General features: G+C 41.1%; 1 protein-coding gene and 1 pseudogene across 1 annotated transcript; one reads left to right on the forward strand and one right to left on the reverse strand.

Moving 5' to 3' along the window:
* Positions 1 to 3,379: 3,379 nt before the first annotated feature.
* LOC117035381 (very-long-chain 3-oxoacyl-CoA reductase-like) lies at positions 3,380 to 18,424 on the forward strand. Its single transcript, XM_033129260.1, has 11 exons — positions 3,380 to 3,539; positions 3,811 to 3,932; positions 7,467 to 7,542; positions 7,776 to 7,886; positions 8,036 to 8,103; positions 16,027 to 16,071; positions 16,285 to 16,319; positions 16,527 to 16,608; positions 17,298 to 17,363; positions 17,722 to 17,871; positions 18,053 to 18,424. Exons 1-11 carry the CDS (start codon positions 3,380 to 3,382, stop codon positions 18,161 to 18,163), a joined length of 1,026 nt encoding a protein of 341 aa, XP_032985151.1. The 3' UTR covers positions 18,164 to 18,424.
* On the reverse strand, positions 11,940 to 12,439 carry LOC117034370 (60S ribosomal protein L26-like; annotated as a pseudogene).
* Positions 18,425 to 23,485: the final 5,061 nt, after the last annotated feature.

The raw sequence follows: 23,485 nt of genomic DNA on the forward strand, positions 1-23,485 counted from the left end.
CTTCACCCGGAGAGCCCAGGTCCCATATTCTTAGAGGACCCTCATATGTACATATGTCATAAATTGGTCATTTTCTCCTGTCTATCCATCTCATGTTAATTTGATTATTAGTCTAGCCAGAAGAACTTAGAAGAGCAGAAGGAAAATTAATTTTTCCACCCCCACAAGACCAATGTATGTATTGTTTATAAATTATTAATGTGATCAAACATTAACAGAATGAAAAAAGAAACACATGATTATCTCAACTGATGCAGAAAAAGCATTTGACAAAATATAACACTTTCATGGTAAAAACACTCAACAAACTTGGAATAGAAGGAAACTATCTTAATGTAATAAGGCTGTGGATTAAAAGCCTACAAGTGACATCATACTCAGTGCTGAAAGACCGAAAGCTTTTCCTCTAAGATCAGGAAAAGACAAGGACGCCAGCTTTACCATTTCTATTGAACATAGTATTGGAAGTCCTCGCCAGAGAAATTAAGCAAAAAAAAAAAAAAAAAAAAAAAAAAAAGAAAGGCATCCAAATTAGAAAGGAAGAAGAAAAATGATTTGTGTTTGCAGACAACGTGGTCTTGTATGTAGAAAACTCTAAAGATTCCACACAAACCTGTTAGAACCAATAAAGGAAATCACAAAGTTGCAGGATTCAAAATAGACACGCAAAAATCTGTGGTGTTTGTATACACTAACAATCAACAAACCAAAAAATAATTTAAGGAAGCAATTTCATTTACAATAGCATCAAAAATCATGAAAAATAGGAATAAATGTAACCAAGGAGTCAAAAGACTTGAAAGTATAAAAACTGTTCCTGGAGAAGGTGAGCCTGGTTGTAGACCAGTACAGTAAAGTGTAAGACTGTCTTCAGATAACTTGTACAACAAAAACTTCTTCGGGGACTGGAATATAAAAAACAAGGATCAAAAATCTTAATTCGGAGTTGATGTGAGGGAAAGACCATGCTCACAGCCAACATTTGAAGTGGATTCCTTAGACATTTCATCATACAAATGGAAGCATTTAACTCTGGAAGAGATTACGAAAAGAATAAAAAGAGACGAACACAACTGGAAGCGAAAAAAGAAAGAGAGAGGGAGGGAGGGAGGGAGGGAGGGAGGGAGGGAGGGAGGAAGGAAGGAAGGAAGGAAGGAAAGAAGGAAGGAAAGAAGGAAGGAAGGAAGAAGAAAGAAAACAGTCTGGTACTGATAAAAGTGAACTGGCATCTTAAGATGACTAACCATAGAGCTGGGAGGACTGTGGGTGGAGCTGAGCCCCTTGTTAGCTCTCTTGTCCTGACTTTCTCTTGAAACTTGTGTGGCAACTTCCCAGGGAAGGGATCCATTTTTATAGAGGCCATCTAGGGAAGGGGGCTCTCTCTTTTTGCATGGATGTGAGGCCAGTTGGAGCCCAGCCAGAGGAGTACGTTCTCACACTGCTGTGGTGGTTTTTTTTTCTTTTCCAAATAAACCGCTTTTTTGGTGGATTGTCTGGAGAGTTATTTTGGCCAGTTGACAGTACTCACATATGAACAGACATATAGGGCAATGGAACAGAATAAAGCCCAGAAATAAACCCTCACATATATGGTCAGTTAGGTTTTTGTTTGTTTGTTTTTGTTTTTAGTAATCCTCTGTGTATATTTCTTTGGGACTTCAAAACAAAATTTTCCAAATGACAATCCAGAGCCTTCTGCCAATTCTACCACACATCTGACATTATACAGAACTGAAGCTTAAAGAAGTCCCTGGATTTAAAAAAAACCAAACAATATAAATGAAATGAAGTTGGTTCCTTACCTTACATCATATGCAAAAATTAAAATGAACCAAAGACCTAACATAAGAGTTAAAACTATACAGCTCTTAGAAGAAATCATTGTGGAGATGGGTGAAAAATCAAAGTTTTAAAAGAAACTATAAGAAGAAAACATAGAGGAAAATCATCACGACATTGAATTTTGCAAAGATTTCACAAATATGAAATCAAAAGCACAGACAATATATATACACGAAGGCTTAACAATTAAGTTCGCAAACTTGTTGCACCGATGTTGCTAACCTTTTTTGATATCAGAGGGATTGTTCATTATGAATTTGTACCAACTGGACAGTTAACCAAGTTTACTATTTGGAAGTGCTGAAAAGGCTGCATGAAAAAGTTAGACGACCTGAACTTTTCGCCAACAATTCATAGCTTTTGCATCACGACAATGCACCAGCTCACAAGGCACTGCCTGTGAGGGAGTTTTTAGCCAGTAAACAAATAACTGTATGGGAACACCTGCCCTACTCTCCTGATCTGGCCCCCAATGACTTCTTTCTTTACCCAAAGATAAAGGAAATATTGAAAGGAAGAGATTTTGAGTACATTCAGGACATCAAAGGTAATATGACGACAGCTCTGATGGCCATTCCAGAAAAAGAGTTCCAAAACTGCTTTGATGGGTGGACTAGGCGCTGGCATCGGTGCATAGCTTCCCAACAGGAGTCCTTCTAAGGTGAAGAATTCAGCAATGACTATGTAGACAGATATGTATGATTTCTCTTATCTATAATATTCAAGTTTATCAAGACAGAAAGTAGACGAAAGATTATCAGGGGCTGGGAGAAGGAAGGATGGGGAGTGGTTATTTAATGCATACAGAGTTTCTGTTTAAGATGATGAAATATTTCTGGAAATGGATAGTAGTGATGGTTGCACAACATTGTGAATAAATTAATGCTGTTAAATTGTACAATTAAAGGGGTAAATAGTAAGTTTTATGTTGTATATTTTACCACAATAGTAATCAATAGTAAACACTAAGAACAAGTTTAAAAAAGAAAAAGAAATAGAATTTGTAAAGGGGGAATGAGGAGCAAGGCTATGTAAAGCCATTTGCTTTTATTCTGCCTGAACAGCAAAGCTGTAGGTCAAGTTTTTCTGATAAACTCTGTATTGACAAAATTTTCTGGTGATTATCAAATGAGGCCTCCATCAGCAGCTGAGTTCAGCGACCCAAACAAAGGTCACCTGTGGGCACGCAAAGCCCAGCCCTGTGGGAGAAGCCAGAAGGCTTTCTCAGGCTCCACAGGGATGCCGCGGTCTGGGGAACGGGACGGGGTGTGGGTGTGTGTGTGGGTGTGTGTGGCATACAGCCCAAGTGTAGCCTAATTAGATCTTAGGGAAGGTGCTAGGGCTCATAGGCGTGGCTCATCGTCTAGAAGAAAGCACGCGGAGCGGAGTGGTTAGAGTGAGGGGCGGGGCCAGATGCTTGACTTGCAGTGTGGGAGGGGCTAACACTGAGGCGGCAGACAGGCGAGGGTTGAAATAGCTGCTTCCAAAGGCGGCCTTCTAGTTTTGGCGCTGGGTCTGATGACGTGAGGGGGCTGTAATGGAGTCGGAGTGGGACGCACTGAGAGCGCTGGGGATGTTTACTGCCGTGTGCCTGCTGCTGTGGGTGACTTGGGGGCTGAGCTACACAGCCTATGTGCACCTGCTGCCCCAGGCACGCCGGGGTGCCCCTTGGCTCCGGGCACACGGAGCCTGGGCAGGTGAGGGGTGAGGGCTTTTTGCCAGGCGGGTAGGGGTGGGGGTAGGGGTGGGGGCCGCAGGAACAGGACAGATGACAGGTGAAGGCCCCCAATCAGAGCAGAGGCGGGGGTGGAGGTGGAGGGCTCCTGGAAGCAAGAGAGGTGAAGGCTGGGTGGACCAGAGCAAGACAGACACCGAGTCCCCGAAGCTACAGGTGAGGGGAGCAGGTGTCAGACACCCAGACAGACAGATGAAGGATGAGGACCAAAATGGGGTAAGGTTGGGTCATAGTGAGGGGGGCTGAAGTGGGCCTGGGGCAAAGTGTCAAGCTGCTCCTCCTGCTCTTCCTCCTTCTCTCCTCTCTAGTGGTGACAGGAGCAACCGGTGGCATCGGCAGGGCCTATGCACATGAGGTGAGCCAGGGCTCGGAACCTTGTGGGTGGTGGGAGCTTCTCTTGTCTGCCTGTTGTCAGCTGAGAATCATGCACTTTATCTGGTACCCTCAGACATCCCCCAGGAAGCTTTCCCTCTGCTCCCCAGCCTGAGGGCAAGTGTTTATACTGGGCTTCTCTAGTTCCTTGACATTCCCCTGATTCATTCATTCAAAACATATTTATTGACCACCTTTATTGCCAGGCACTTTCCAGGTGCTGCGGGTACAGCAGTGAACAAACTGGACTGAAAACATCAAAAGACCTTGCCCTCACAGAGCTCATGTTCACTACAGTGAGAGGAGACAGGTGTAGAAAAGATAAATAAATAAAATGTCTAGTGTGTCAAATGGCAGTAATGGTGAAGGGGGAAAAAATCACAAAAGGAGAACAGGGAGCCCTAAGATGTGTGGGTTCCCATTTTTATATAGAGTGATCGGAAAAGGTGTCACTGACAGGGTGACATTGGGAAAAGACCTGAAAGACATGACGTTCATGTGGATAATTGGGAGAAGGGATTTCCAGGGAGAAAAAGCAGTCAGGGTAAAGGCCCTGAGGTAGGGAGCACTGCTTGTTGGAGAAGCAGGAAGGTGGCCCCTGGGATTGTCTCAGAAAGGGAGAAGGAGCAATTGGAGACGAGGACAGAGATGCAATTTCAGGGCAGATCGTGGAGAATCTGGTAGGTTATTGTGGAGACTAACATTTACTGAGTGAGATGAGACCCGGGGAGGGTTTTGAGCAAAAGACAGATGTGATACTAGAAGGGGGTGAGTGTGGAAGGAGAGACCTCAGCGAAGAGGCTCTTGCAAAGTCCAATCACGACATGCTCATGTCTTAGACCAGGGTGACAGCACTTGAGGCGTGAGAAGTACTTGAATTTCGGATTGATTTAAAGGTAGAGCTGACAAGATTTACTGAAAAAATTGGATGTGGAGTATGATTAAACATTTGACCTTGTAACCTGAAAACTTGTTAAACTCACTTCTTAGCTCTTGTAGCTTTTTTGCAGCTTTTTGGGGTTTCTATGTGGACAATCATGCCATCTGTGAATAGACCATTTTATTATTCCTATCCAATCTGTATAGCTTTTATTTCTTTTTCTTGCCTTATTGCATCATCTAGGAAATTCCGTATGATGTTGAGAGGAGTGGTCAGAGTGAACATCCTTACCTTGTTTCTGCTCTTAGGAGAAATGCATTCAGTCTTTAACCATTAAGTATAGTGTTAGCTGTATGTTTTATTTATGTGTCCTTGGTAAGGTTAACGAAGGTTCATTCTATACCTACGTTGCTGAGAGTTTTTAATCATGAATGGAGGATGAGTTTTATCAAGTAATTTTTCTGTGTTTACTGAGATATTTATATGGTTTTTCTTTAGTCTGTTTATATGGTAAATTACATTAATTGATTTTCTAATGTTGAACCAACCCTATATTCCTGCTATAAACCCCACTTGGTCATTATCTGTTATCTTTTTTATATGTTGCTGGATTTGATTTACTAATATTTTGTTGAGGATTTTTGTGTCCAAGTTTATGAGGGATATTGATTTATAGTTTTATTTTCTCGTAATACATTTGTTTGGTTTTTGGTATTAGGGTAATGCTGGCCTCATAAAATAAATTACTACAAGATTTTTTACTAGAATACCTGAAAGAATGGAGCTGCAATTACTGAGATGGGGTTAACTGAGGGAGGACCAGGTTTCCAGGAAACAGGCAGGATTTAGTTTGGGACGTTTTAAGTTTGAGATGCCAGTTAGGCATCCAAGTTGAGAACTATGCGGTTGGGTGTGTACTCTGGAGTTCGGAGGGAATGTCCAAGCAGAGATATAAATTTAAGCATCATCAACATACCAATGACATTTAAAGTCACAAAACTGGATGAGATAACCATGAGAGTGGGTGTAGATGGAGAAGGGGAACACAGTCTGAATCATCACCAAAGTGTTCCCTGGAGCACCGAAAGTTAAGAGGTATGGAAGATGAGGAGGAACAAGCAATGAGGCAGAGTAGCAGGAAAGCCAGGGATGGAGGAGAGATCTTACAAGCCAGGTAAAAAACGTTTTCAGGAAGAGGGGGTGATCAACACGTCAGTTGCGCCTGGGAGGTGCTGAGAATACAGCACTGGCTTCACCAACAACGGAAGTCATTGGTAACTAAAGAGGTTTGCATGCCGTGTGTGGGGGAGCCCAACTGTAGTAGGTACAAGAGGGGACGGGAGGAGAACCCGTGTAGACAATCCTTTCTTGGAGTGTTGAATGAAGGAGGGGCAGGGGGATGAGAAATGAGCCAATGCCTGAATAGAGAAGAGGGGAAGGATTATGGCAAGTTTGCATGCTGATGGGGATAATCCAGCAGAGGGAGAAGTTGTAATGTGGGGAATGATGGGGAGGGGAAGCTGGGGTGATGTCCTTGACTGGGCAAAAAGGGAGGGGAAGCTGGGGTGATATGCTGGGCACTGGTCTGTCCCATCACTGCATCGTGAGCCCCGTGAGGGCAGGGCTGTGGCTGTCTTGGTCAGTGCCTCCTAGCACAGGGCCAGGTACAAGCAGATGCTGGGTAAATGTTTGTTGAATGACTGAATGCCCTTCACAGCATCAACCTCTCAGGTTCTAGGAGCTGTTGAGATGTTTGTGTCCAGCCTCCCTCCAAAGCTGATGGACACTCAGTCCCACAAAACATGTCACCCTCAGACACGCAGAGGGACAGACAGGCACCAAAATGCTACTTAGCACCCATTCCACAAATGTTTGCTAACTCTATTTCAAGGGGAAAGGCTTTCAAGGCAGAAGGAGCATGTGCAAAAGCCCAGGCACAGGAAAATCCAGGGGATGCTTTTGGGGCTAGATGAACTGTTGGCAGTGCCTGGACTCCCATAGCGGGCCATTGGCAGGAGGTATGGCTGAAGACCCAGGCTGGAGCCAGGCCACACAGGTCCAGGGGGAGGAGCATGGTTTTGTCCCAAGGGCCCTGGGGAGTCAAGGCAGGTTCTGAGGAGGAGAGCTTCGTGCTTTAGAAGGAGCCTTCTGGCTACTGAATGGAGGGTAGAGAGGAGGACGTGAGACTGAGTCTGTCATGGGCACTTTGTGTCCCCAGCAAAGAGCAGGTGCTGAGTAAACATATTTTAAATAAATGTATGAATGAAGAAAGAAACGAACACTTGAACGACTGGATTCTTATAGCACTGAGAACAAAAGCCAAAGTCTTCACTGGGGCGTTCAAGGCCCTGTAATCTGGTCCCTTGCCCACCTCGCTGAGCTGCTGCACAGCAGGTCACTGTGCTCAGTGCTTGCTAGACTCCATGCTGTCCTCTACGCTGCCAGCCCTTGTGCAAGGGCCTTTGCACTTGCCTGGAATACTCCTTCCCCGGGAAGCCTGCTCCAGGAGGGCAGGCTTTTGTTTTTCTCTATTGTTTACTTCAGCAACCACAGCACCTGCAACTCTGCAACGCGCAGTCAGCACACAGTCCACATTCGTGGATTTCGTGGATAAATACATGATTGAATCCCCCACAGCTCGCTCGGAGAGGTCTGAACATCGTCCTCATCAGTCGAAACCTGAGCAAGTTGGAGCACGAGGCAAAGGAGATAGGTGACCACCCACAGGGCGGGCCGGCGGGCTAGACGGGGGTGTGGTCAAGGGCGTGGTCAGGGGCGTGGTCAAGGGCGTGGTCAAGGGCGTGGTCAAGGGCGTGGTCGGCGGGGCGTGTCAGGAGGGAGGGGGCTCCAGCTGTATCTGGGCCCAGGGAAGGATGAGGTAGGGTTGGGGCAGAGGTGGGACTGGGTTCCAGCTCAGGGCCTGGCTCCCACTGTCACTCTTCCCAGAGCGGCTTCACGGCCGGGTCACTCGAGTCATCCAGGCCGACTTCACCGGGGGCTTGGAGATCTACGAGGCCATTAAGGCAGGATTGAAGGACCTGGAGATTGGAGTCCTGGGTATGTGTCCATGCCTTCTTGAAGGAGCCCTGCCCTCAAATGCCCTCATGCTCACCCTGACCGGAATCCTACTGTGGTCGCCCTCTGTCTGCCCCTGCCGGGTCTCCCTGGGACTGCTGAAGTGACACAATTTGTCCCTTCTCGTTCAGTGAACAATGTGGGCATGCTGTATGTACCTCACATGATGAAAATCCTCGACTGTGACAACGTCGCCAAAGTGAGTGAAACCAAGTACTAGCCCGCTCAGTAGTTCTTGCTCCCCTGTTGGAAAACCACACAATACGCTAACTTGGTTAGAGCAAAGTACTCTGTTGCTTTCAGTTGGAAAATCGTTTTCAAAGCTGCACATCTCTGATGTCTAGGATGTGAAGGGGGTCCCCTTGGATGGGGCTCCCTTCTGCAGTGCCCAACTGGTACAACTGTTCAAGTTAGTCTGGTCCTGCCCTTTTATATTCCCTGCTGCTAACTTTAAGGGGCAATGAGTCCCATGGGAAAAACTGCCTGCCATTTGGAGTCTGGTTTTCTAAATGTTTGTTTGGGGTCATTCTTGAACCCATAGCTTCTTTTCTCTTAATCACCTATACATTTATCCCCATACTTCTTCTGATGGCAGTCACATGGTCTCTTGTACCTCAGTTTCAGATGCCTACCTCTTTTAAATTAAATATTATTATCTTTATGGGTTTTTTAAAATTAAAGTTATAAAATGTCAAATATTTCTACAAGCGTTGTTAAAGATAACTCATACTTTTAAATAATATGTGTCTAGCATACATTTTGATTTCTCAGTTTTAGCCATTATTTAGTGACTACAATGAACGGTGAGGAGTAGTTCTACTTCACAGACACTCGTGCCCACAACACAAACACACCCCCTCCCAGGCTGCTGTACCCCAGCATGATAATTCGTAGATGTGGCTACAGAATCACATTACAATGCATTTGAAAACGTTGTTCACAGCTGAGCCATGTAGTGGCCTATGATGATTTTTCCTTTCTTTAACTTTTTTTTTCTCCCTGGAGTTAGCCATCGTCTTGATTTTTCACCTTCTTGGGTTTCTATGTCTTTATCGCTACTTCAACTCCAAACTGTAACCTAAAAACATAAAAGTTCAAGCAATTTTATCTTATTGCTGGACTGGTTAACCTCTGCCACAAATCCTGGGACCTCCCTTAATCTTCTCTTAGGAAGCCCCTGTTTTCTCTATCAAATGTCATAGCATTTTTTAATTTACCCCCTCATTTTGTTGGAACATATCCTTCAGTAGCCTCCTGAGAAAGAATGCATGGGTGGTGAAATTTTCAGCTTTGTTTTCTATGGGTTATGGACTTCGGATAAATGACTTAATTTCTCTATGCCTTAGTTTCATATCTATAAAATGGGAATAAATATTTTTGTTGGCCTCATAGGGCTATTAGGATAATGGAATGCACATAAACCTAAGTTGTGTGCTCCATAAGTGTTAGTTATTATTATCAGACATATACAAAACAAGATCAGGATGTATTTTTAATTTTTAAATATTATTTCAATTGACCTGCTCAGTTCAAACTTGTGTTGTTCAAGGGTCAACTGTAGTCCAGAACTTCAAATTGGCAATACAATTTTTATATTAAATATCCAGCACTCAACAAAATTAGAAGAAAAATCATGGCTACAAACAAAAGAAATGATAATGCAAACAGGTCCACATGTGACTGAGACAATGGAAATATCAGCATAGATTGTTAAAACGATGGTCAGATATATGTATATATATATAACATAAAATTTAATATTTTAACCATTGAAGCAAAGTGTACAACTCAGTGGTATTAAGTACATTCACAGTGTTGTACAGCCATCATCACTGTCAGTTTCCAGAAGATTTTCATCATCCCAAACAGAAACTCTGGACCTATTAAGAAACAGCTCCCCATTCTACCCTTCTCCAAATTTCTGTTCTAGTCTTTGCGTCTGTGAACTTGCTGATTCTAGATACTTCATACAAATGGAATCATAGAATATTTTTCCTTTTGTGTCTGGCTTATGTCACTTAGCATAATGTTTTCAGGTTCATGTATGTTAGAGCAAGTATCAGCACTTCATTCCTTTAATTTTCTTTATTTTTTTAATTGTAGCAAATATACATCACATAAAATTTGCCGTTTTAACTATATTTCAGTGGACAGTTCACTGAAACCATCACCATCACCCATCTTCAGAACTTCCTCAGTTTCCCATACTGAAACACTGTACCCATTAACAATAACACCCCATTCCTCCCTTACCTTTAGCTCTTGGAAACCACCATTCTACTTTCTATCTCTATGAGTTTGAGTACTCTAGGTACTTCATATAAGTGGAATCATCGAGTATCTGCCCTTTTGTGCCTGGCTTATTTCATTTAGCATATTTTCAAGGGTCTTTCATGTTGTAGCATGTGTCACAATTTCCTTTCTTTTTAAGGCTAAATAATATTCCATTGTATATATATACCACATTTTGTTTATCCATTCATCCGCTTATGGTCACTTGCGTTGTTTCTACCTTTTGGTTGTTGTGAATAATGTTGCTGTGAACATTAGTGTACAAATATCTGTTTGAGTCCCTTCTTTTAATTCTTTTGGCCATATACACAAAGTGGAAGTGATGTGTAGATGATCAGTTTGGCTAATCGTGAGATACCGTATGAATTTTGTGTGGGTTTTGCTATTTCTGCAAAAAATGCTGTTAGTTTTTAAAATAGATTTCATTGAATCTATAGGTCACTTTGGATAGTATTAGCTTAGCAATACTAAGTCTTCCAATCCATGTACACAGGACGTCTTTCCAATTACTTATCTATTCTCTAATATGTCAGTAATGTTTTATAGTTTTCAGTATATAAGGCTATCCTGCTTGATTCAGTTCATTCCTCAGTGTATTTATTCTTTTTGATGCTATTATAAGTGGAATCATTTTCATAATGTCCCTTTTGGATAATTTGTTGTTAATGTATAGATATGCAACTGATTTGTCTTTGTGTGTGTGTGTTGACTTTTGTACAGTGCTACTTTGCAAATTTATTTACTAGTTCTCACTGATATTTTTGTGGGATCTTTAAGATTTTGTACATATAAGATCATGTCATCTGTGAATAGAGACAATTTTACTTGTTCTGTTACAATTTGGATGCCTTTGATTTCCTTTTCATACTTAATTGCTCTGGCTAGAACTTCTAATACTATTTTGAATAGAAACGGCAAAAGTCATTTAGAGCAGTAAAAGCTTTCAGTATTTCACCATCGAGTATGATGTTAGCTGTGGGCTTTTCATGTTTATTATTTATATCTTTATTAAGTTGAGGTAGTTTGCTACTATTCCTAGTTTGTTGAGCATTTTAATCATGAAAGGGTGTTGAATTTTGTCAAATGCTTTTTCTGCACCAATTAAGATGATCACGTGGCTTTTTCTCTTTATTTCATTAATGTGTTGTATTACATTAATCAGTTTTCATATGTCAAACCATCCTTGCATTCCAGGACTAAATCCCACTTGGTCATGTGTATAATCCTCTTAATGTGCTGCTGAATTTAGTTTGCTAGCATTTTTTTTTAGGACATTTACATGAATGTTCATAAGGAATATTGGTCTGTAAACTTCTTTTCTTGTAGTGTCTTTGTCTGGCTTTGATATCAAGGTAATGCTGCCTGCATAAAATGAGTTAGAAGGTGTTCTCTTCAACGTTTTTAAAGAGTTTGAGAAGGACTGGCATTAGTTCTTTGAATGTTTGGTAGAATTAATCTGTGAAGCCATCTGGCCAGGGATTTTCTTCCTTGGGAAGTTTTTTTTATTATTGATTCAATCTCCTTACTAGTTATGGGTCTAGTCAGGTTTTCTATTTCTTCCTGATTCATTTGTAGTAAGTTTTATGTTTCTAGGAATTTGTCCATTTCTTCTAGATTACCCAATTTGTTGGCGTACAGTTGTTCATAGTGCTCTCTATAATTTTTTTAATTCTGTAGAAGCAATAGTAATTTCTCCCTTTCATTTTTTTCATTTTAATTTTTATTGAAAGCTGTATGTAAGATTACTTTATTCCTGCATCTTCTCAATTGTTTCTTCCTTATATTTGCCCTTTTCCTTTCCTACTTGGCGAGATTTGGCTTTCAGTTCAAGGATCTTTTTGCAGTCCTGTTTCAGCTTTGGTCTCATGATAACTAACCACTTTGTAGGGTGTGAATGCCCAAATGAACAGTTATACAATTAGTCTTCTCCTGCTGCACTCATTCAATGTAGATGACGTATTGCTTTCTGTAAACCTGGACTACTTTGCCAATTTGCTGTCCTTCGTAGTGTCCTCGTACAACCTGAACTTTGTCATCCTTTTGGATGGGCATGGATTGAACATTGTACTTCTGTCTCAGCTCTTTGGAAAGAGGAGGAGACATAATCTTCCTGCAAATGTGGGAAGGTGCATTGAAATGCTGTCTACAGTTCTTGTTCCGGTCAGAAGTCACAAAGCGGTTGAACTTCATTTTGGCCTCTGGTGCTTCAGCGATGCCCACAGAAGAAAAGAGCTCACTTTCATTTCTGATTTTAGTAATTTCAGTGGGGTTTTTTTTTCTTAGTCAATCTAGATAAATGTCAATTTTGTTAATCTTTTCAAAGAACTAACTTTTGGTTTCATTGATTTTTCTTTATTATTTTTCTATTCTCCATTTTATTTTTTTCTGCTCTAATCTTTATTATTTATTTTCTTCTGTTAGTTTTGGGTTTAATTTGTTCTTCTTTTTCTAGTTCCTTAAATTATAGTGTTAAGTTGTTGATTTGAGATTTTTTTTTCAACATAAGCATTTATAACAATAAATTTCCCCCTTAGCACGGCTTTCATTATATCTTATAAGTTTTGGTATTTGTGTTATTTTCATTTGTCTCTAAGTATTTTGAAATTTCCTTTGTGATTTCTTCTTTAACCCATTGGTTTTTAAGAGTTGTAGAGGTTCTTTATGTATTATGGATATTAACTCCTTATCCAATGTACAATATGCAAATCTTTTCTCTGATTTTGTGAGTTGCCTTTTTACTTTCTTGATAGTGACTTTTAATGTATTAAAGTTTTTCATTTTGATAAAAATACAGTTTATCTATTTTTTCTTTTGTTGCTTGTGCTTTTGGTGTAATATCCAGGAAATAATTGCCAAAATCAATGTCATGAAGCTTTCCCCCTATGTTTTAAGAGTATTATAATTTTAGGGCTTTGATCCATTTTGAATTTTTTGTATATGGTCTTTTGCTTCATGTATTTTGGGGCTCTGTTGTTGGTCTGTATAAATTTATAATCTTGTTGCTGCATTGATATTTTATAGAATATAACACCCTTCTTTGTCTTTTATATTTAAAAATACCTTAATGTCTATTTTGTCTGACAATAATATAACTACCACAGTTTTCTTTGGTTACTACTTGCACGGAATATATTTTTCTATCTTTTCATTTTCAGTATCTTTTCATGTTCAGTATCTTTGTGTTTTTGTATCTAAAGTGAATCTCTTGTAAGCAGCATATAGTTAGGTGATGTTTTTAAATACAATCTGTCAATTTCTCTTTTAATAGGAGAATTTAATCCATTTGTAAAAAGTAATTGCTGGTAAGAAAGGATTTACTTCTGCTATTTAGTTATTTGTTTTGTATGTCTTATTTCTCCCCTCTATTTCTACTAACATTTTTAATTTTTTAAAATTTAATTTAATTTAATTCTTTTAACCTTTTATATATGTTTTTATTATTTTTTAAATTTATTGGGGTGACAATTGTTAGTAAAATTACATAGATTTCAGGTGTACAATTCTGTATTACATCATCTATAAATCCCATTGTGTGTTCACCACCCAGAGTAACATTTTTTTTATGTTTTTTTTTTTTAATGTTAGCTATAGGCTTTTTTTTTTTTAATTTATTTTTAATTTATTGGGGTGACAATTGTTAGTATAATTACATAGATTTAAGGTGTGCAATTCTGTATCACATCATCCATAAGTCACACTGTGTGTTCGCCACCCCAGAGTAACACTTTTAAATTTAGTTAATTTTTTTTTAATTGGGGAAGGGGAACAGGACTTTATTGGGGAACAGTGTGTACTTCCAGGACTTTTTTCCAAGTCAAGTTGTTGTCCTTTCAATCTTAGTTGTGGAGGGCGCAGCTCAGCTCCAGGTCCAGTTGCCCTTGCTAGTTGCAGGGGGCACAGCCCACCATCCCTTGAGGAAGTCGAACCAGCAACCTTGTGGTTGAGAGGATGCGTTCCAACCAACTGAGCCATCCGGGAGCTCAGCAGCAGCTCAGCTCAAGGTGCTGTGTTCAATTTTAGTTGCAGGGGGCGCTGCCCACCATCCCTTGAGGGAATTGAACTGGCAACCTTGTGGTTGAGAGCCCACTGGCCCACTGTGGGAATCGAACCGGCAGCTTCGGAGTTAGGAGCATGGAGCTCCAACCGCCTGAGCCACCTGGCCGGCCCCTAAATTTAGTTAATTTTTGTAGTGACCATTTTTATTCCCTTCTTCTTTTATTTTATGTATATTTTAAAAGTTATTTTCTTAGTTATTAGCTTTGGTATTACAATTAACATCTTAAACTAGTAACAAGCTAGTTTTAATAATACCAACTTGTTTTCAATTGTATGCAAACACTCTGCTCTTATACATATCCATCCATCCTTGTTTATATTGTTGTCACAGATTACATCTTCATACATTATGTGCCCATTCACATAGATAATATAAATTTATAGTGATTTTTTTATACTTCTGCCTTTTAAATAGGAAAAAAAGTAGGAGTTATAAACCAAAAATAAAATAATGTTACCTTTTCTGTTTACCTATGTAGTTATCTTGATCGGTTTTTTTCTTAAGGCTTTGAGTTGTTTTCTAGTGTTTTTTAAATTTCAGCCTGAAGGACTCCCTTTAGCGTTTCTTGCAGAACAGGTTTATTGGTAATGATTTCCCTTAGCTTTTGTTTACCTGGGAATGTCTTAATTTTTCCCTTCTCTTTGAAGGATGGTTTTGCTAGACATAGGATTCTTAGTTGACAGGTTTTTGTTTATGTTTTTTTAGGACTTTCGATATGTTCCCCATAGCTTTCTGGCCTCCATGATTTCTGATGAGAAATCAGCTATTGAGCATCATTTGTTCATGATGAGTCACTTCTTTCTTGCTACTCTCAAAATAATTGAAATCTTTTTTTTTTTTTAATTGGGGAAGGGGAACAGGACTTTATTGGGGAACAGTGTGTACTTCCAGGACTTTTTCCAAGTCAAGTTGTTGTCCTTTCAGTCTTAGTTGTGGAGGGCGCAGCTCAGCTCCAGGTCCAGTCGCCATTGTTAGTTACAGGGGGTGCAGCCCACCACCCCTTGCAGGAGTCAAACCCCGGCAACCTTGTGGTTGAGAGCCCGCACTCCAAACAAGCGAGCCATCTGGCCACCCAGAAGCTGAGCGGCAGTTCATTGACATCATTCTAGTTGCGGAGGGTGCAGCTCACTGGCCCATGTGGGAATCGAACCGGCAGCCGTGTTGCCCAGAGCTCGCGCTCTAACCAACTGAGCCACCCGTCCGACCCTATAAAAAGTTTGTTGATCAAAAAATCAAGGGAGAAGTTTATAAAATGAAGGTGAAAATCTCCCTTCTCTCTGTAAAGCATTCCCCCAAAGAGACCCCCAATTAAAAATGTGGTAGGTATTTTGTTCTCTATGCATATGGAAGCCTGTATATGTAGGTTTTATCTGGATGGCAGGCAACCTACTGTTCTGTGCTGTACCTTTTACAAGTAGATATATATCGTGGGATCATTCTAATTAGAAGAAATATCTGACCCATTCTTTTTACTTACTTTACTTGAGCATTGAAGATGTTTCCTATTACATGTGATTACAAACAGTGTTGTAATGAATATCTTTGGACATATTCATTTCCCACATGTGTGAGTATCTTGGAAAGAAGTAAATGTTCAGAAATGGAATTGATGGATAAAAGGGCATGTGCATTTTAAATTCTAGTGGGTGCTACTTAAAAAAAAATAAAAATGTGTTCCTTGTTAAAAGGAAAGTAAGGTAGGAAATAACAAAAGATGGGAGTTAAGGCAGGGTTGGTGAAGGCAAGGACTGATGGTTCCATTTTCTTCCCCAGAGACTCTCGGATGTTATAAACTGCAACATGATGTCTGTGGCCCAGGTGAGACTGGGCTAGGAGGGGCTAAGTCCAAGGTCAGCATAGCTCTGACCACTCTGGGTGGTCCCCAGCATTCCCCTGGACTGGGCTGACATGGAGGATGTAGTAGGAGACTATTCCCCAAAGGAAGGCAGGGGGATGAGCGTGAACTTGAGGAGCGGGGAGGTGAGAGGATTGGAAAGGGAAAAATGGGGCCCTCCCCACTCTTCTCTACAGATGACCGCCATTGTCCTGCCCCAAATGGTCACCAGGTAAGAGGCAGTCTTTTTCTCTTCCACCCTAGACCCTCCCCCTTCCAAATTCCAGGCTTTTCCCCTTCCGCAGCTGTCCCACCCATGTTTCCAACTCTTCCCTGTCCCTCTGACATTTCTCAGATTAGGGCTCGGCTCAGGGGTAGAGGTAGGGAAATCACCTGGATCCTCTCAGCCTCACCTTCCAATTAATGCTTCCTCCTTCAGGCGTAAAGGTGTTATCATCAACATCTCTTCAGTGCTCGACAGGAGACCCTATCCACTCTTATCAGTGTACTCAGCTTCTAAGGTACCCAGAGCCCACAGACTCGAGGCAACGGCTGCCCTGCCATGCTGATATTTCTGCAGAAGCCCTGAGGGGGGGAGAGAGAGAGAGAGAGAGACAGAGAGAGAGAGAGAGAGACAGAGAGAGAGAGACAGAGACAGAGACAGAGAGAGAGAGAGACAGACAGACAGAGACAGAGACAGAGAGACAGAGAGAGAGAGAAAGAGAGAGACAGAGAGAGAGAGACAGAGAGACAGAGAGAGAGAGAGAGAGAGAGAGAGAGAGAGAGAGACAGAGAGAGAGAGACAGAGAGAGAGAGAGAGAGAGAGAAAGAGAGACAGAGAGAGAGAGAGCCCACTTGAGCCTGGGCCTATGCGTAAGTCAGACAGACATCTGGGGCCCAGTCCAGTGGATGAAGCAGGCTTTTTTTTTTTAAGAGAAGAGGCTAGGGGTGGAGAGAACATGTGAGGTGGGAAGGAGATCAGAGACTGGCCCTGCTGGAACGGAGACTGGGTGTGTGGGAATAGAGGGAGGGCTTAGAACACGGAAGAATTCAGGTGTTAAGGTGAGGACTTGGGCAGGGAACCTGGGGGCCTTCTGGAGCCATGGGGTGTTCTAGGAGCAGGGACAAGCGCCGGGGCAAGGGCGGCCTGGATGAGTCTGCATAGGGATGCTGGCGGGCCTGGGACCCTCCCTCTCTCCTTCTTCCATAGGCTTTCGTGCGGAGCTTCTCCCAAGCAGTGGGCGCAGAGTACTTCTCTCAAGGAGTCATTGTGCAGGTCACCACGGGGGCGGGGCTCCCAAGGGACAAGGCGAGAGTGGCAGCTCAGAAGGGGCGGGGCTCTGGCAGAGGGTATGAATTTAGAGACAGTGGAGGCTCTGGGGTTGGGGCAGGGGATTTCGCAGAGGACGGTGACTCAGAACGGCGTTAGTGGAGCAGCCTCAGAAGCGGTGGGTTGTCTCAGGGACCGTGGCTTGAAAGGGCGTGGCCCGGAGCATGCACTAGAGGGGCGAGCTCTCCGAGACCCTTGTGGTAGAGCAGCAAGCAGGTGGACCTCCGGGATTCTCAGAGAAAGCCTGGGAGCTTAGGCTGGCTTGGGCAGGGAGTTCTTTTCTTTACCTTCTTTCTTCCTGCAGACAGTGAGCCCCTCCATAGTTGACACAAATATGACACGTCCCATGAAATTCCAGCAGTTCAGAGTGAGTCCCGAAGACTTTGCTCGGCAGGCGTTGGACACCGTTGGCCTCACCTCCCAAACCTTTGGGTGCCTCAGCCACGCTATACAGGTGTCTTTATGGGACAACTATAGGCATAGGGCTAGATGGAACACTCGCGGGCCCAGGTCCACTAGTCCTCAGAAGTGGGGAGATGCCCAGAAGAGGGCAGGGCCACACTTTGGCCTGGGGAGACAGGAGAGGAGAAGGGTGACCTGAGGGTAACCTGACTCCTGGTTCTTCTTCTTCCCAGAGTGTCCTGGTGGATCTCTTCCTGCCCAGCTGGTTTTGTCTCAGTCGATGGGGAGTAAAGTTTTTATTTCTGTTTGGGGTGTACTCTACTAAAAGTGAAAAAGCTCTCTGATAAAAGGCCTTGAAGAGGCGTGACCACTAGTTTTCTCCTCTCCTACACCCCCTACATAGTCCTGGGCCAGGGCTGTTGGTGTTCGCAAAGATGTCCCACACGTGTGAATAGAGGGACAAGCAGGCCAGTGGAACAGAAGTGGACCCCGGAACACCTGGACATTTAGTAACAACTGCGACATCTCAAACCTCTGACATTTTTAATATGTGGCTCTGAGACAATCAGATAGCCGTTCAGAAGGGGGGGAAGATACATATTACATATACACACATATGTGTGTAAATATATATGTGTATATATATATAAATGTAGTGGTGATTGTTACAAAACTTTGTGAATACACTAAAAATCACTGAATTGTACACTTTTAAGGGTGAATTTTATGGTATGTGAATTATATCTCAATAAAAATAATTAAAAAATAGAGTCCCCCCAAGTGTGTGTGTGTGTGTGTGTGTGTGTGTGAGAATCGGAACCATTCCTCCCACCCTGCACCTGCATAAATAATCCAGAAATCCCCATGTCAAAATGGAAACCCAACAACTGGAATGGAAGAATACATGAATGAATTCCTTTCCATCTTGGGAGTGGGAGGATCTTTCATTAATACAGAAAATTAAAAGCAACAACAAAAAGAATCACTAACAAATATTGAACTCTCGCTAATGATATGCAGCCTGAATTACTTAGGGAATGTGTACTGATGTCTGCAAGTTACTTTGAAATCCATTGAAAAGTTAGGTGAATTAGATAAATAGAGGAACGGATAGAGTGAATAGAAATATAAGACAAGTATGGTAACATATTAGTAATAGAATCTAAATGATAGACACATGGGTGTCCACTGCACAGTTCTTTCAACTTTTCTGTATGTTTGAAAGTTTTCATGATAAAAGATTGGAGGAAATCCAGGAGCAGTAAAATAAATTTATAAATAAAACTGCTTATGCATATTTAGAAATTACTTAAGAAAAGATGATTCTGTAAGCAAAGTAAAAGTGTGACAATCTCAGGAAATATTTACAACTTACATCATACACAAAATGTTTATCTCACTATATAAGAAAAAGACCAAAAGGCCAATATTTTAAAACGTATGAAAGAAATAAACAGAAAGTTCAGAGAAACAAATGCAAACAGTCCTTAACTATATGAAAAGGTGCTCAACTTTTCTCATAATGAGAATAATGCCAATTAAAATGACTGAAGTAGCATTTCTTAAGTAGACAGGCAAAGAGTTAACAGGAGTGAGCTTGTGAGGTACCAGGCAAGAGTTAAAAAGAGCAAACTTGTGAGCTAGCAGGATGAGCTATGAAAAAAGTTAACAGGAACAAGCTTGTGAGTTAGCAGGAACAAACTTAAAAATTCACCGCTTGGCTCAATCCGCCCCCCCCCCCACACACACACACCCCGGCTAGAAAGACACCTGCCAGCTGACAAGTACCTTACATCCATCATAGATTGGAACAGGACGGTTCCCAGAAGAGGCAAATTGTGACTGCAACCCCCTGCAACCTAACAAGCACCCTACATCCTGCATAGAGAAATATAAAACCCCAGCACTCCTTCTCATTGGTGCAGCCATCTTCTTTAGACACTGCCATGGGCATCTTCACAGCCTGACTTTCAATAAACTTTTTCTCACTTTCCTGTTTTTCTGAGTCTTGTGAATTCTTTCACATTCTGCAAATGACCAGAGGTACCCAAAAACAATACATTTCTGACCTATGAAATTGGCAAAAATGCGTAAGTTGGAAATGCATAGCTGTTGGACATTCAAAATGGTACACCTCCATGAGGAGAGATTTGATAATAGTTAACTAAAAAAATGACACAAGTGTTTACTCTCATACCTAGCAAAGCCACCTCCACAGCTAGAGCAATGAGAGATGAGAAGACCTCACCTTAGGGTCAAGTTTGACAACTTCAAAGAATAGCAAGGAAGCGCAAATCTCTGGAACAAGTGGGGCTATTTTTTACTTTCTCTTTTGAAGATTTTTAAACCTGTAAAAGTTATAAGACTAGAACATGTATACTCATCACCTAGATTCACAGCCCATTAATATTTACTTTTATCTCTCTCTACGTACATGTGATTGTGTATGTGATGATGATGACGATGAATGGGCCATTTGAAAGTAAGCTGAGACATCATGATCCTTTATTCTTAAATGCTTTAGTAGGTAATTCCTAAGAACAAAGACATTATCCTAATAACAACAATGTAGTGATGGTATTTAGGAAATTTATCATTGTTAATACACAGTCCACATTCAAAATTTTCCAATTGTCACAATAATACCTTTTTTAGCAATGTTTTTTCCTGTCTGGGTTTCGATCCAGGGTCATGTATTCATTTAGTTGTCATGGTTCTTTAGTCTCCTTTAACCTTCAGCAGTCCCTCATCTTTTCTTTGTGCTCCATGACACTAACATTTTTTTGGCAGAAATGTTTTGAAGTTGAAAAACAATGTGAGTTTTATGGAGTAAGGGATTTATTGTAAGCATAAGATCTCACACAATTTCAGGTGATGGTGGGGAAAGAAGGTCCAGAAGAGGAGTTGAGGGATCAGTGGAAAATCACCTCTTGAAGCACTGGTGTAGGTGGATAAGTCAGAGCTTTCAGGAAAAATCTGGGATGTCATTATATCCAGTTGCCAGAGTAGGATCACCAAGACAGCTGGTGAAGAAGTCGGTGGAAGGCTATTGCCTCTGCATGTGGTGGCATGCTTGGGTCACTGTTGGTCAGCAGCAGGGCAGAAATTTGAGAAGAGATGAGTAGAGAGTGAGGAGGAAACAAGGTCCTGTGCTTTTGCATCTCTCTCTGTCTCCCTCTCTTTCTCTCACTGCAGGGGAGAGTGAGAGCAAGCTGGAAACCCTCACTGGCACATCTACATTTGTGTCTTGCCACATCTAAATAGAATAACCATCCAAGAACAGTGACCATGTTTCACTTCTTCCTTTGAATTTTTATGCACATATTCTCTTTCAGCCAACTCTAATCCAGAACCATGCAGGGAAGGGGAGTCTAAGGAAGGTAGGTCCAGCTCAGCCCAATTGACAAAGTACAAAACCACCACCAAAGTGTGCCCTGTTTCTCTATTCCCTAAAAGGGTTTCTGTAAGACTGGTGTTCCTTCCTTAAGTGTTTGGAAGATTTCACCAGTGGGACCATCTGCAGTTTTGTGGAAAAAATTTTAATTATGTATTAAATTTCTTTGATAGATATAGGACTATTCTGATTTTCTATTTCTTTGTAGGTCAGTTGTGGTTTTATTTTTCAAAAAATTTATCCACTTCATCTAAATTTTCAAATGTATCAACATGAAGTGGTTCATATTATCCTTGTATTGCCATTTTCATGCCTGTAGGATCTATAGTGATGTCTCATTTTGATTCCTGTTTTTGGTAAATTATTTTTCTCTCTCTCTTATTTTTGTCTTCATTGGTCTTAATAGGGATCAGTTGATTATATCAATCTTTTAAAATAACAACTTTTGGCTTGTTGATTTTTATATGGTATGTTTGTTTTCTATTTCATTGATTTCTATTCTAATTGATGTTTTATTTTCTACTTTGTTTTTCAATTTGTTCTTTTTCTACCTTCTTAGATATTTGATTTAAAATTTGACTTTTCTAATATTTGCATTAAAGCTATGCACTTCCCTCTAAACATAATGTTTCAGCATCCACAAGTTTTGCTATGTTACATTTTTACTGTCCTTCAGTTAAAAGTTCCTTATTCCCATTTTTATTTCTTCTCTGATTCATAGTAGCCTATTTAGAAGTATGTTGCTTAATTTTCAAACATGGAGATATTCTACTTATCTAACTATGATAGTACTCTAATGTAATTCAAAAGTGATTGGAGAATATGTACTACATAATTTTCATCCCTTGAAAATTTTAAAGGCTTGATTTATGGCCCAGAATATGGTCATTTTGGTAAATGGACCATATGGAAAGCCTTTCTTTATTCCTTGATAACTGCTTGTCTAGAAGTCTTCTGTGCCTGAAATTATAATAATATAGGCAGACCTACTGGCAACAAATTCCATCCGTTTTTGCTTGTCTGAGAAAGTCTTTATTTCTCTTTTGCTTTTGAAGGATAATTTTGCAGAGTTTTTTTCTTTCAGTACTTTAAATAGTTCTTTCTATTCTCTTATTGCTTGCAAAGTTTCTGAAGATAAGTCAGCTATAGTTCTCATCTTTGTTCCTCTATGTGTAAGATATTTTTCACTTCTGGTTTTTTCCCTTTATCTTTGATTTTATGTAATTTGAAATTGATCTGCCTCGATGTCTTTTTTTTTGACATTTATTTTGTTTGGTGTTCTCTGAGTTTCCTGGGTCTGTGGTTTGGTGTGTGACATTAATTGGGGGAAAACTCTCAGTCATTATTGTTTCAAAGATTTCTTCTGTTCCTTTCTCTCCTTCTTCTCCTGATATTCCCATTACCCTTATGTTATATCTTTTGTAGCTGTCCCACAGTCCTTGGATGTCCTGTTCTGTTTTTTTGTTTGTTTTTGTTTTCAGTCTTTGTTCTCTTTGTTTTTCAGTTTTGGAGGTTTCTGTTGAGATGTCCTCAAGCTCAGAGATTCTTTCCTCAGCTGTGCCTATTAGTAAATTGTGGGGACAGAGTCCCAGAGAGCAGTTTCCAGGCTCTCGGCCTCGTGTGGAAAGGTGCTGGCTCATGTAGTAGATGGCCATCAGATGTCATCAGATGGCCATCAGCTGTAACCAGTTAGCCATTGGCCACTAATATAGCTGCTGTGGTTACGCTGGCAAGGGTGTTGGTTGGGTGGCAGAGAAGCGAAAAGCAGATTGCAGCTCTTGCTTCCTGTGTCTCCAACCCAGCCGCCAGCGAGAGTATAGTGGTATGACTCCCCTATCTAAGGCTCCTTTGGTGTTCCTTTTTGGCCTCACCATATCCTGTGTTCTGGTGTAGGGAGCAGGACCAGAGACCCTCCATTACATAAACCCATCAAAGACATTCCCTATTTTTGTTACAGTGTTTTTGATCTCCAGCATTTGTTTGTTGATTCTCTCTTACATTGCCCACTTGTTATTTCATGCTGTCTACTTTATTCATTAGAGTAAATTAGTATATTAATTGTAGTTGTTTTAAATTTCAGGTTTGATCATGGCAACATCTCGCCATGTCTGGTTCCGATGCTTTCTCTGTCTCTTCAAATTGTTTTGGTATGCCTTGTAATTTTTTTCTTGATAGCCAGACATGATGTACTGGGTAAAAGGAACTAAATAGCCTTTTAGTAATGTGGTGATGAGGTGTGGGGGTGGGGAGGAAGTATTCTATAGTCCTATGT

Source organism: Rhinolophus ferrumequinum, chromosome 15 (assembly GCF_004115265.2).
Source record: "Rhinolophus ferrumequinum isolate MPI-CBG mRhiFer1 chromosome 15, mRhiFer1_v1.p, whole genome shotgun sequence".
Classification (NCBI taxonomy): Eukaryota; Metazoa; Chordata; class Mammalia; order Chiroptera; family Rhinolophidae; genus Rhinolophus; species Rhinolophus ferrumequinum.